The sequence below is a fragment of the Aythya ferina genome (genome assembly GCF_964211825.1).
Source record: "Aythya ferina genome assembly, chromosome: 9".
NCBI lineage: Eukaryota > Metazoa > Chordata > Aves > Anseriformes > Anatidae > Aythya > Aythya ferina.
The window spans coordinates 10041964-10056333 of record NC_140305.1 but is presented as its reverse complement, the minus strand read 5'-3'; the positions used below and the strand labels follow the sequence as shown (position 1 = coordinate 10056333).

General features: G+C 40.4%; 1 protein-coding gene and 1 long non-coding RNA gene across 17 annotated transcripts in view; one reads left to right on the top strand and one right to left on the bottom strand.

Annotated features, from left to right (window-relative positions):
* Positions 1-14370, bottom strand: part of LOC311441553 — a 76935-nt gene that overhangs the window by 39584 nt on the left and 22981 nt on the right. For all 13 annotated transcript variants that reach the window (XR_014696032.1, XR_014696033.1, XR_014696034.1 and 10 more), the window contains one exon: positions 3133-3283. This is a non-coding gene — a long non-coding RNA (uncharacterized lncRNA). The remainder of the gene's footprint in view (positions 1-3132; positions 3284-14370) is intronic.
* Positions 4098-13222, top strand: GPR55 (G protein-coupled receptor 55). 4 transcript variants are annotated; one of them, XM_084529814.1, is made up of 4 exons: positions 4098-6585; positions 7605-7838; positions 9631-9778; positions 10415-13222. In XM_084529814.1, exon 4 carries the CDS (start codon positions 10422-10424, stop codon positions 11346-11348), a length of 927 nt encoding a protein of 308 aa, XP_084385940.1. In that variant the 5' UTR covers positions 4098-6585; positions 7605-7838; positions 9631-9778; positions 10415-10421; the 3' UTR covers positions 11349-13222. The 4 variants fall into 4 exon arrangements, with proteins under 4 accessions (XP_084385940.1, XP_084385939.1, XP_084385937.1 ...); XM_084529813.1 differs by lacking the exon at positions 9631-9778 and having other exon boundaries at positions 4102-6585; positions 7608-7838; XM_084529811.1 differs by lacking the exon at positions 9631-9778 and having other exon boundaries at positions 4102-6585.

Genomic DNA, 14370 nt, shown 5'->3' with positions numbered 1-14370 from the left:
CAGGAAACCCTGTAAGCATTTTCTTAAACTTTCTTCTTTTTTTCATGTCTGACTAGCTCTTAATGGACACTTTCTGTTTCTCAGCAGCACTCCCTGCATCTCCACGTTAAGTAACTCAGTGATTAAAGCCAGGACTCTGCTGGAGAGATCGCAGAGTGACAATGCAGCTCTCAGATCGACTATGGCAACAGCAAGGTTGACATTTTCTTTCTCATACCCGTAAATCTCAGTGACAAATGAAGATGACACAGACTGGAGAGTCTGCACTGACAAATGCAGCCTGACAGTGCACTCTGGTTGCAACAAAGCAATTTGTGCAGAAACTTCAAGAAAAGAACCAAGCTAAGCCAACATATTAGCCATGGGCACACTGATTGCCATAATATTTTAAATGTAATGGAGGCAACATATTCTGCAATGATCTAAATGCATTTTGATGCAGATAGTTTGAGTGATGATCTTCAAAGTATAATAATATCTATTTAATCTAGTGCTCTTTTGCTGAAATCAGCCAGCTAGTTCCTTTCAGTGGCATTGCCTCAGAAGGAAAGAGATAACCATCCATTTTCTAGCTATAAAGTATTTTAGACTTTCATGTCACACAGGTACAAGGCAGATGAAAGAGCTCCTATTAAATAGTTCTGCATTACTTTAGTGACAGGTTTCCTGGATTACTGTTAGAAGAATGGTATTTTTGGCTTCTGTTTCCTCTACTTGCTGTTCAGGTTGAAGCCATAAGGCTTCTTCAACCAAGTGATAACAAAGAACAAGGCTAATTTTCATGTTCATGCTCTTGAATGCCTGAGATGGGTCCCAATCTGCTGTGTCATCACTGCTAAGAGATCAGTATCAGTTCTATTAGTCACAAACTTGATCTCTCATGCTCTCATACATCCCTTTCAGTCTGGACAAGGGAGGTGGTAAACAGTGCGAATGGCACACACACGCGAACACACACATTTTGCAGTGCTGCTGAGATAACAGCAATTAATCATTGCCTTGGCCCAGGACTTTCATTAGGTCCCACTCTTCTACAGCATTGAGTGATTCTGGTGGTTGGTGCTTTTGAAAACATGAGAACAATATCTGAGGCACTAAAAGAAGCACTTGACTCTCTGCCCCCTCCAGACTTGAGGTGAACCCAGTGAGAGGAGAGGGGGATCTGAGCCAACTTCAAGCAGCAATGCTCCTGCCCCTTTCCATTGAATACTGCAAAACCTGATACCACAACTTTAACCCTGTCCTTGAGCTGTAGCTTGCTGGCAATAAACATTTTGATACTTCTAGGATGGTGAAGCACAAAATGCCCAAGTGGAACCCTTGCAAAAAAAAATCAGAAATGTAAAGATATCAACCTTCACTACACCTGCAATCACCCAGGGCACATCTCCATTCTGAGAAATGTCGCTTTTCAGCCAACCTGTAATTTTCATTTGACTCTAATCCATTGCAGTTACAGACTTGGGTGTCTAGGGCTTCAGGTCTTGAAATGCTACTCTGTGTGCTGAGGAGATATGGATAAGGTAAAGTTACAGAAAACAGAAAAAATGCAGTTTCCATACAAGTCAGCATTTTTTCAGTCCAAGCCATTCAACAGAAATAGGTATTTCAGGAAGTCATAACACTGAGAGTGCATAAACCCTGCAGACAAGGTAGCTCCTACCCTTTCATATGAGGCCCTCTGCTTGAAGGTACAGGAATGACTGTGCAAGGCAGGGGCGTGTAGCATAGCTGCTGCTGCTTTCCTTCACTGGCAACCCTCTGTGCCTGACTGTAGCAATGGTTGTTGACGTCCACGAGGAGATGTTCCAATCAACAGTGGAAATAATAACAACAGAAATGCAATGTTTTGTTATGTGTTTCATTACTAAATGCAATGCAAGGGATGAAAAGAAAATGGTTCCTTAGGTTCTTTAAGGAAAAAAAAAAAATCTATACCCCATTTATCAGAATATTGTGTTATATGATGTAGACTAGTGAACATAGCATGACTCTCTGATCTGATCAATCTCTGAGTGAGGAATAAGAATAATGTCTAATAACCACATACTGCCAGTCAGGAGAAGTATCCTATTTCACTGTAGTATGACATCATAGCCCATGGGAGCCTGAATGCTGAGGTTTGTTAAGGAGCTGTGTGGTCTACCTTCTAACTATTAGCTGCCTTTTTTTTATTTATTTTATTTTATTTTTTTTTATTTTATTTTTCTACTGGATGATTGTGAAATTAGCCATCCGCTTCCTTTGAAACCCCAGTTTTGCATGCACCTACCATTTCCTCTGGTAGTGCCACTGTTCACTGCTGGTGAATCTCGCTGGAGCAGACTGCAAAGCACATTTGTACAGGAAGCTCTGTGTTTATTTTTACACAATTTCACTAAAGCTAAGCTCTCAGCTTGGCTGGCTACCCCTGGCTATGAACACCCAAGAAAAGTTATAGCTTACTGGTATGTCCACAACCAGGAGTGTTTTAGACAGGTGCAAGTTGCTCTGTCCCTCAGCTGTGGACTGCGGGCCTTTAAAGTTATAAGGAAGATGCTATCCTGTGTGCTTGGTGTCCTGTTGGTGAATTTCTGTATCAGATACAGCTGAAGATATTATTTTTACCTCAAAAATATTACTCCTGTAGTTCTGTTCAGCCAACCATTCTAGTATGCGTCTGACAGCTCACCAGGTTGACCAGTTCCTTTCCTTTCAAGATGCAATACTTCCGTTGTAAGGTTTCTTAAATGAAGTCAGGAACGAATCTATACTGGTAGCTGGCCAGCTCCGAGAACAACCACATTTGTTGCTGTCAAAAGTCCCTGTCTCATCTTGCAGAGGTTGGAAGTGGCTGCTCCCCATAAAAGAACAGTTGCCAGGCTTCCTGATTTCCAGTTTTTCAGTTTCCTGCACTTGCTGCAGAAAAGTGGCCACATGAGGCCACATAGCCTCCATTTAAAGTTCCCAACAGTGCAATTAAGATAACTTACTGTGAGACAGACTTTGAATGATTATCAAGCTCAGAGAAAGAGTGATGAGCACTAGTGTGAAGCAAAAGGCCTCCAGATAAAGAAAACACTGTGTTCCAATCCAAATACAAAGAACAGTTTCTAGGTCGCTATGGAAAATTGATTTTGTTCCTTAATTTACCTGTTCTTTAGAGAGAAGAAACATCAAGGTATATCTTCTGGGTAGGAGACAGCATCACTGGCTCTTTGGGTAGTCCTCCTTTCCGTGAGTGTGCTGATTAGCTGGAGTTAGAACATCTCAGCATTTTGTGGTAACAAGAAGCTGTGGTAGCCTGTCCAGAACAAGACAACTTGTTAGCTTAGCTCAGTTTGTCCATCCAGTTTTTGAAACCTTTAAAAACACACCAAAATATCAGACACCAGTCACAGCACAATACTGAAGGTGACTTTGGGGTAGACTTAGACTCAGGTCTGGGCTGATGAGCCTTCTATTTCTTCACAAGGATGAAGGAAGTTTTCCACTCACCTCCCAGCTCTTCACTGGGCAATGTCTCTTCCAGAGTCTTTTTGCTCTAGATGATGAAGTCTATGTTTTATAGAATCTATATGTAACTCTATGTTTTATAGCTGCCTGGGAGAACAGAAAGTCACACTTGCCTTTGGAGTGGCACAGAAACACATCAGACCCCACCTTTGAAATTTGATTAATTTGCACTTGAGCTTACTAATTCTAGATCTGAAACCCAGCTCAATCCATTCTGGCCATTAAATACAAGCAAACATGTATTTTAGACATTTATGAAAGCTGAACTGCAAAGCTGTTTTGATATATTTTCCATTAAAAAAGAACAGCAGAATTCAAGCTGCTGTAATGCAAATGTATGTGGTTTTGCACTGTATGAACAAGTTTCCTCTGAAACAGTCTTTGATTCCTTGAAAATGACAGGTACTGCCTGGCTTAGCAAGAGCAACACTTGCACCTAGAGAAACATGGAGAAAACTCATCAGTCTCAAAACAAACAAACAAACAAAAAAAAAAAACAACCAAACAAAGAAACAAAAACAAAACAAAACAAAACAAAAACAAACAAACAAACTTATTTTTACCATATAAGTTGTTTGCTCATATACTTCCCTTTTAGTTATGCAGACTTTTCTTTAGGTTCTTCTTTTTCCCACCAACCACTATTTGTTTGCTAGCTGAAAGGCAACAATGGCAAAAGAAGCTTGACAAGACCGTTGTCTCTAGGCAGGACGAGCAATGTACCTCTACCACATTTATGCGGTTAATGAAAAAAAAAAAGAAAGAAAAAAAAGAATTGAAACAAACAATACCCTCCCATCTCCTTTCCATCAAAAACCTCAGAGCCCTGTAGCTGCCTGGGTCTCTGGAATTCAGCATTTAGTAAGCAGGAGGGGCTGTGTGATAAAGGCACTTGGAACACAAAGGGCTCACAGAAATATTCCCTGCTGAGCATGTTCATCTACCACACCTGTTGGGAAAAATTACAAAAGCAGCCACCAAAGAGAAGGGGAAATGGGCTCTAATTTCTTAGCTGATAATCTGTCCGCAGGTGTGGGAGTGAGTCATTCACAACTTGCCCTCATTAAACATGCTCTAGATTAAAGCTGTCCTAATTCAAAACAGTGAAGAGCCAGTCTGCAAAAGCATAATTTATCTGCCTACCACCAAATTAAATGCTTACATACAAGCAATGAAGCCACACATATCACAAGCAAACTGCCAGCTTAGCAAACGTGTGGTTGATGTGTGCAGAAATGCTGATTTTTTAGCTCTGCTTCTTTAAGTGACACCAAATGGGAAGTTCACAGAGCCATGAGGAATGAACCCAGTCCTGGGAGTGAAGGCAGCACTGAGTATCAAAGTGCATTTTTAATATCGAGTTGTACTCAGATTTCTTTTCATGCTTTCAGACTCATTACAAGCTGTTGCTGAGACTCACAGCTACCCCACAGCTCTGAGAAGACAGAAGTAGTAAAGCCCTTCAGACCTTCCAGTTCTATAACCCATTTCCCAAATGATATGAATCATGCTGGCTTCGTTTCCTCTGCCACGTGATTTTGTTACAAGGTTAACCCAAGCTTTGTTTGAGTTCTACTTTTTTTTGGCTTCAAATCTCATTTTCAAATGAGACAGGTAGAAAATGGTAGAAAAAGAGTGTTAAGAAATTCCTTTTTTTTTTTTTTTTTTTCCTCTCCAAGTCTTGTGGTACAAATGCTTGTGCTACTATTCCTGTGGGAAGAACAGAGCTTTCCTATAAAGATTAAATTACCTCCAAAGCTAGGTGGCAATTTGAAAAATGTCACCTAGAGCTACTTAGAGCTATTTTTTTTTCCTGTATTTGCTGACTCAACAAAGGATTGCAATGTGTAAGGTAAATGAGCAGCCAGTTTTTATCACAACTCAGAAGAGTGGCTCTCAGCAATACCAGGTGAGTTTCACACTCCAACCACAGGAGGTCCAGAAGGAGACTACCTGCACTCATACATTTGAAACGTCCATATGACATATATATATATATATAATTCCATACTCAGTGGGTCAGTTTTATTGAGTGAAGATAGAATTATTACGTCAGAGAATGTCACTTTGTCATTGAACAACAGTAATTTTTTATTTTGAATAAGTTATTTCACTTTATGTAACCATGAACATCCATTTGACACCAGTCCCCCCCAAAGCACATTTGGCCAGGAGTTGAGGAGACCAGCAGCTTTGTGTCCTTTGCAGTGCTCCACCCTTGTGCATCATCTCCTGAAAGCAGCAATGGATTAACACTCCCATATTGCTGCTGTTCACTCTTTGCAAACACAGTCACCTCTCCCCACAGCAGAGGAAGATCTTCAGGCTCCATTAGGAAAGTGCTGCTGGTGGAAAAACCTGGGAAGCTCCATGTGTCTTGTGGGCTCAAGAGGCAGCACATTTCAGGAAAAATGTGTCCTGTCCACTGTATGACTCACATATAATTCACTAGTTTAGTACTCTGTATACCTCACTCCTCTTGCCAATAAGCGTATATTTGTCAACTCCCAACTATGAATGAAACACCAGAATTGGCTAAAACTAGCACAGGCCCTTTAAATAGTTTAACAGCTGCACGTGTGTAAGTAGCTGAATCTTTCACAATCATCTGAGTACAGAACTACTGATCTCCACTATGCAAATTGAAACTGGGGGAAGAAGCCCTATTTCTATGACAGTCTTCCCTGCAACTTTTCACTCCATGTCTCCTTCAGCACAAGAAATAATCTTCAGTTCAGAGGTTGCCACCACAAACCCATAAAAGCTCTCAGCTGCTTCACACCAGATAAAGGCTAGTCCGAAACCAAATCTGGCTTCAGAGACACACTGCCCACACACACACACATATGGACCAGTGACTGGAAACAGTTGAGGAGTAAAACCTCTACATCCTCTCACCTTTGCTTGTCTGTATGAAGAAACACAGGGCAGTGTGTTTTGAAATAGGAAAAAAAAAAAAAAGAGAAGAAAAGAAGGATGTGGTTATGCCATCTACGGAGCCTCTGGGTATGGTCTATAAACAGATGCTGTCATGCTCTGTACAACAACCTGGACTGAAGCAATGCTGCTGATCTCCTTGCCAGGGTTCAGGTAAAATAATTCATATTTTAATTTATAGCAGTAATCAAATAGTAGCAGAGACTGTAGAGCACTATTTTTAAGCTAGTCTGATAAGTATTTATTATAAAGATCAAAAGTTAAGATCAAATGTAGTGTTATTTGTCTTAGAGCAGAAAGAAAGAATTTTAGTTTTACTGATAAGCATTAGTATGTTCTCTTGCAATCAAAATCTTAGTATAAAATGGTAAGAAATTACCCAGCTACAGATGAAATATATAGCAGATGTGGGACCGACTACTTTTTATCGTACCCAGCCATCTTAGTCTTCTCCTGAGCAACCATAAAAGAATAATTTATACCTAACGTGAATAATAATGTAGAAGACAGAAACAAAGTGTGCATCATAGCAGTGACATTACTTGGTTTGAATTGATTAGAAGGGTAATTATGGTAAATGCTGTAAAAGTCCCTGCTTGAAGCTGTGACCTGATTTTTCCTCATTCCTCTTTTGTATTGTAGCCAGATTAAAAATGATTGGTTTGCTGTGTTCTGTCATACGATTAACATTTCCTTATTATTAAAGCTACACCTACACTTAGAGTAAGTTATAGATTTTATGATGAGGATATTCCTGCCAGTGAAGCTCTCCAGGATAACCATATACTTAATCTATCATTCCCAACCTGTATTAACATCGAGATTTGTGGGAATCACAGGCTAGAGCGAGATGAACTCAGATCTGAGCTGCAAAAAGAAAACAACTCATGCAGCCCGCTGCATGGCTCAAAATTCAGCAAAGCTGATACTATAAAATCTTGGTATTCCATTTCCTAGGTCAGTACATCTGCTGCTAGCTTAACCACTAGCTTCTGCTCATTGGTAAACCATTAATTTTTAACTAGTCTGTAAGAAGTGCAAAATCCTCACTCGATAGGAAGAATCGAGAACAAACGGCGCAGTGACGGCAGTGGGTCTGCACCAGCTAACACTGCCTTCCTTTAGCAGTGCTAAGCACAGGCTCTACTCTAACATTATCTTTTGACTTCTAGAAGCTGTCTGAAACAATCCTAGAGCTGTAGGCAATTTCTTCAGGAAGCTCTTGGAGGACAGAGGAGTTTTCTTCAGAAGACTGGGAAAGAGCAAACACACTGCCTGTCTCTTAAGAAGGTGGAAAAGGAGAAGTTGGGAAATGGTAGATCACTGAGGGTGCCTTCAGTATTTGGAAAAATATTTGAATCACCCACTGAAGAATCTGTTGCAAGCACCCAGAAGACAACTCAGCAGTAAGTATCGATTCACACAGATTTGTCTGAGAATAACTGAAACCGAAGTACTTTGACTTTCTTCTATCACAGACAGACAGCACTGGGGAACAGTGTGGGAGGGGGAAGCATGCTTCAAACACTATCTCTAAAGAAATTCTCACAAGCAGATGAAGTGAACATGATCTGTATGAAACTTCTACAAAATGAGTAAGCAACATGGTGGTACCCACTGAGGACTACTAATCAGTCTGTTGTACTGGAAAGATGTGTGAAGTACAGTCCAGTATCTTTCAGCTTCAGTATTTTTGTTAATAATTTGGCCAATATGATAAAGATGATGCTCATTAAATGACTGCAAGCTGTCAATGAAAATGATTATTCATAACCTTGGGCAGATGTATTACTTCACAGGGATAGTTTTCAAACGATTCTCTTGGCTTACTCATAACATGAAATTTGAGTACAAGGTGGGTGAAAGGATTAAAAATATCAAGCTTTTGAGAATCAGGAACTCCAGGTAGATACTTGAAATTACCACTTTAAAGGCTGGATAACATCTTCCTGAAACTAACCATTTTCAAGAGCAATGCTATCTATAATTTTGTACTAATGAATTCTACAGAAAAAGCATTTGGTGAGACAGAAACTTGGTGGCAGCAGAATCAAAACTCATACTTTTAAGAGACACCACAAACAATTTTCTGGTATATTTATGTAGCACATGAAGTGTTGGATCAACAGGTGTTGTCACTCCCCCAAAATGTTTCATGTCATCAGACTTTTCCCCAGCTAAATGGGTTCTCCAGCTCACAGGACACACATGCTCACACAACAGCGTGACACCCCTATCTCCTCTTACCTGTTACTCTTACCTATCTCCTCTTACTCCTGTCTTACCTGTTCTGGCCCCAGGTGACAGAAGCCTCTCTCTGACATTCCCTTGTATATATGGCATCAATACATCTCCACCTTTAGCGGAGTTGTCTCACTTCTCATGTACCATGATCACAGGATTTTCTGAGTAGCTGCCTCAAAGGGATTGACTCAATCTCAGACTAACAAATCGAGGTTTTCTTTTTGTTTTCATTTCATTCATAAATCCACTGCTAATGATCATATTTCCTTTTGCCATTTCCTAAGGTCAGAGGAAAGCTGCTATTTCCTCAAGTCTCTGGAGGTGCCAGCTGGATCTGGCCCCATAACCAACATCATCTCCCTGCTTCATGCAGCCCACAGGTCACGCTCGCAGTGGGTTCACCAGGGGAGACACTGCCAAATATTAACATGCCTGAATTTGTGCATCTCCCTACTAACCCTCACTTGCCGTAGTCCTCACCAGCCTTCTAGCAACCATTTCATCACAAAGTTAGCTGCCCTTGTTCAAGCATCCCCAGTTTTTCTATTGCTATAGTTATTTCTAGTGCACTTCTCTAAAGTGTGAGTACCCTCAACTTTTAGCCTTGTCCATGTCTGAAAAAGCAGACACTTCATCAAAGAAGTTAATTGTCTGGCAAGATCTGTCTAAGCCTTACTTACTTTACCATGTTTTCAGTTATTTATTTATTTATAAATCTGTAAAAAGCTTTGACCTAGCAGTTATAGAACGGCTTTAATCAGGTTTGCCCCGATTTCCTTCAAACAGATAGGCTAGACTGATCTTTTTCCAGATACAACAATAATATACTCCGTAACTCCTGGGTTGGAAGTTCAGCTTTGTGTGCCAGTTCTTTCAGTAGTTTGAGCTGGAAATAATCTTATTTCCACAACATAAACATGTTAAACTCTGAATACATTCTCTGTTCACATACAGAGATATTTCCAGATTATCCATTTCAGATATTTCCATTATGCCCCACTGACTGCTGTAAACCACCCCACCTCTGAACTCCAGCACAATATCAACATCTGCATGAAAAGCAGAGGTATAAGATTTGGCAAAGCCCACGGACATTTCCTCGGTCAGTATTTAGCTGATTTTCTTGCTCTCTATTCCACTGTCTTTGTATTTCAGACATGTAAACAAAAATTCTCTCAACAACTGTTTTTTGCTTTCTTTAGAAAAATCCAGCATAATTTGGAAGTGCTTGTCAGCTACCCATCACTTTCTGCCCTTTAAAGAGAGAATCCTCTCTTGATCAAGTTCATCTTAAAAACTTCTTACTTCTAAAATTTCTTTTAAGCTACTTGGTTAGCTGAGCTGGACTGGAAACCTTAACTTCCAATTTTTTGTCCTTCATTTAGAATTATTTGTGATTCTATTAAAGAGATTATGAAAAACATATTTAGAGCATAGTTTGTTAAAGCATATGTATATTTTTTAAGAATGATAATACTTACTCCACACAAATTATACTTTTTAAAGAAGTATTACTAAGATGCAATGCCTTTCATTTGCTAATTTTGCCAGATTATCTGAGATCATCGACTACAAATTAAAATACTTGTAAACCCCCAAACTGACCGATGCTGAAAGTTAAACACAAGCTAGAACATGTGCTTACTCAATTCGTACCCAGACAAAAGATGCAGCGAGATATATTGAGGCATTAACTGTGAAACTCACACATTTCCAACCCGTTTTCTGTGTGGTTTAGGGGAGAAATGACCAACGACAGCATGGAATGCGACTTTGAAGTCATCGACAAGTTAGCAATCACCATCCAGTCTGGTATCTCCATCCCCACCTTCATTCTTGGCTTGCCTCTCAACGTCCTGGCCCTCTCCATATTCTGCCGCTTTTGGAGCAGACAGACCAAAACCTCAGTCTACATGATCAATCTCGCACTTGCAGATATCCTGCTGCTTCTCTCACTCCCGCTTAAGCTATACTACTCTACTGAAGAAGCACCTGGACTCCTGTGTGCCTTTATCCAGTCTCTGTACTTTGTCAATACCTACGGCAGTATCTTCATCATTGTCTGCATTACTATTGACCGATATATCTGCATAAGGTACCCATTTGAAGGTTGGGCTAACCAGTCCCCCAAGTGGGCAATCTTGGTTTGCTGCTTCATCTGGGCAGTAACTTGGTTTTGCAGCAGCCCGATGTACATGTTTCAAGAGAAAGATGAATTACTTTGTTTTCACAACATGTCAAAACAGGCCTGGAGCATTCCCTATATTGTTTCTGTGGAGGTCTTTGGATTTCTGATCCCACTCTCAGTGATAGTTTTCTGCTCTGCCCAAAACATCTGGATTCTTCTGAATCATAAAAACGGTGCTAAAAAGAAAGCAGAAGACAGAGGCTCCTTACTAGTAATTATCATCAACCTTGTGGTGTTTTTGGTGTGTTTCACACCTGTCCACCTTGCAATCTGCCTACAGTGCCTGGTGAGACAGCACGTGATAGTGGACTGCAATCTGAAACAAAAAATCAGCCTCTTCATTCAGGTGTCAATGATGGTTGCCAACCTGAACTGCTGTCTCGATACCATCTTCTATTACTTCGCTGTAAGAGAATTTCGCGAGAAAGCACGCCTGAAAAAAATTATTGAACTGTGTCCTGTCTTTAAGCCTTGTACCACATGATGGGACTTCCTGCTGTGGAAGAATGCCTCTTCCCCAGCTGCCACTTGCCTTGCAAGGGGGACACTGACAGCATTATCCTAGACATAGCAGTAAGGTCGCCTTGGCCATTGCAGGGAGGCTGCAGGACTGAGAAGGACATCTTTTTTTTTTTTTCTTTTTCCTCATGAATGTGAATATTTTTCTTCCCTTAAGATGAAAGGAAGAACTATGGAAAAAAGAAACTGCATTAGGAAAGTGACAGTGATGCCCAAAGAAGCATTTGTATTGATGCTACCTACTGAACGTGAAAGGTTTGCCACAGGAAAACTATGCAGATCACTGGAATGCCCATTAAAATCAACCTTTGTCACAGCTGTAACAGTTTTCCTTTTGCCAATGTGATCAGAAACTTTTTTTTGCTAGGGACCAGACAAACACAGAAATAACTATTTAAAACCTTCTTGCTAACTTAGAAGGTAACTAAGTGTTTAAAGGAAAGTATCTGGCCAAAGTCCGGCTCTGCTCTTTCCTTCGGTAAACCTTACAGAAGGTCTCTGTCAGAACTCATTTGCTTTGGACAGCTTGGCTGGCCTGCAGTAACACAGAGCCACCCCTCTTGTAAGCATTATACACCAGCTGGGGCTGTTACACAGGACAGCAGCCCCTGCTTTTCCACAAAGGACACCTTACCTGGTATACAACAGTAACGAGCAACAAACATCCCTGATTCTCTTTGCTGAGGAATCTCAGAACAAATAATAATAATTCTGGAAAAAATCAGAATGGTTCCTGCAATTTTAAATTTAAAATTTCTCCTACCATTTTAAAACTGGTTTTGCACATGAAAAACAAAAGAATCCCTTCACATAGTGCATTTAGTGAAAGGTTGTACATGAACTGTAGGTGACCATCACTGTGTTTCTGCCAAAGATATAACAAGATACATGTATGAAATTCTTCTGTCTTCTTTCTTGGAAAAGAGGAATTAGGGAGGCAAGCACAGCATTGTGGAAATATAGTTTGGAAGCACTTGTCTGATGTACTCCTGGCTCACAGATGAAAGACTGGATCAGCTTTATGCCACTCATTCCTCGAGGAAGCCCTCCTAGCCTGTGCTTTGTATTTCACAAATTGTCTCTGGATGTGCCTTGATCATCCTCAGTCAGCCCTTCAGGTATATCACCACCCTTGGACCATTTGTAAGTTTGGCTCTAAGCTGAAACTAAAGGCTTCCTTCTTGCAATTTAAGCCTGCCATTTCTTGTGCCATTATATTGCCATGGCTCCTGCCCTTACCCAGATGCACTTTCACATCAAGAAACCCATTTTTGTCTCTTTATAAAACAGCTGTAAAAATGTTTAAAATTGCTTGAAACAAAGTCTTCATTCCAGGGCAGATGTTCACTTTATTCAAAATGTGAAAAGAAAGCAGCTTCTGTCTCATGCAAGTTAAAAAGGCATGGGTTTAGTTTTGAAAATACAGTTTTCAGTCAATTGATTTATTGAATAAATGACTGATGATGCAAGTGGACAGCTGTACACACCTAATACTGGACGTAATGTGGGAGTGTTTTAAAACCTGTTAATACTAAACATATTAACACAGCTGAGGCATGAAATTTGCTGAGAAACATGGGGTTTTGCCATCAATTTTGCCATTATCTGCAGATGTGCAGGAGGAAGAGGTTTACAAAACAGTAGGTGTTCAAAACATTATTTGCTTCTGCCTCGGTCATTCAGGAACTTGCAACCTTTTCAATATGAGTTAGCCTGTTTTGTAGCTTTCACATTACTTTGCATATGAAATGTGTATATTGGAAAGAACATGTTCTACTAAATAAACTGTATACGTGCAGTGTATGCTATAAAAATACATTTTAATTCCCCAGTCTGACAGCAGTGTGATTCTTATCCCTGATTCCATCTTTTTTTTTTTTTTTTTTTTTTTTTACTATTTGCTCCTTAAAACAGCTCCAAGACTTAGCTCAGAAAGCACTTCATAACTATGGTAACAAAGAACAACTAAATTACCAGAAATAATTGGGAAAGAAAAAAAAAAGTAAAAGAAGTAAAGGCAATCGCATCCTGACGTTTAGATTATTAAAAAAAAAATAAAAAATCTGAGGAAACCCTCTACATAAATTCTTGGTAATCCCCCTGCCAACTCTCCTACAGTAATTCCTCCAAAATGCACAGAGTTCTCTCTTTGTTATTCAGTGTGGACAACAGTAAATGCATGGTATGTGTGTCTAAGATGGCAAGAGGTAGAGCCTCACTCCAGTGTGACCCTATAAGCTCCAACAAGCCTCTAAACTCCAGGACAGGGGAATAGAAATGTCCTGAAGTGCAGCAGGGAGAAATCCAAAGTACAGCACCTGGGGTAGGACAATCCCATGGCTCAGCATAGGCTGGGAAAGTAGGGCTGGTGTAGGTGTCCTCCCAGAAGGGTGACAGTGGGCACCAGGCTCAATACAAGCCAGAGGTGCCCTCTCGGTAAATATGATAAAAGAGATACCAGGACTCACTAAAAGTGTGGTTAGTGCAAAACCAATAAAGTTATCATCATCCTCTAATGAGACTGATGAGACTACACTGGAATAGGATGTCCAGGTCTGGGCTTTCTGTTTCAAGAGAGATGGGAAGAAACTGGAGATGTTCAAGCAGGTGTCTTGCAGGATGGTTGGGTGTGTGGGGCACAGGTCAAAGGCTGGTTTCATGCAGAATTCTGGCAGGTAGTGGTAGAGGTGATGGAGCCAAGCCCTGCCCATTGTTCACATCAATACAGAAAGGAGCAAAGGCCCTTGGTTCAGGTTCAATATTTCAAAAAACTTCTTCACTAAGAGGGCAATGCTTCTCTACTGAGAAGCTGTATGATATCTACCCACAGACATTTCCAAGATGCAGTCAAAGTTCATAACTGAGCTGATTTAATCTAGTGCTGGAGAAACACCTGCTTTGAGAAAGAAGCTGACTCCAGAGGTCCCTTTCCACCACTCCGACTTTCAGCAAACACAAGTTTTTTTCCCCATCCAAGACAAAAAGCT

Bases quoted from the DNA above. Each gene is read 5' to 3' on its own strand.
- GPR55 (XM_084529814.1), top strand. From the start codon at position 10,422: ATGACCAACGACAGCATGGAATGCGACTTTGAAGTCATCGACAAGTTA.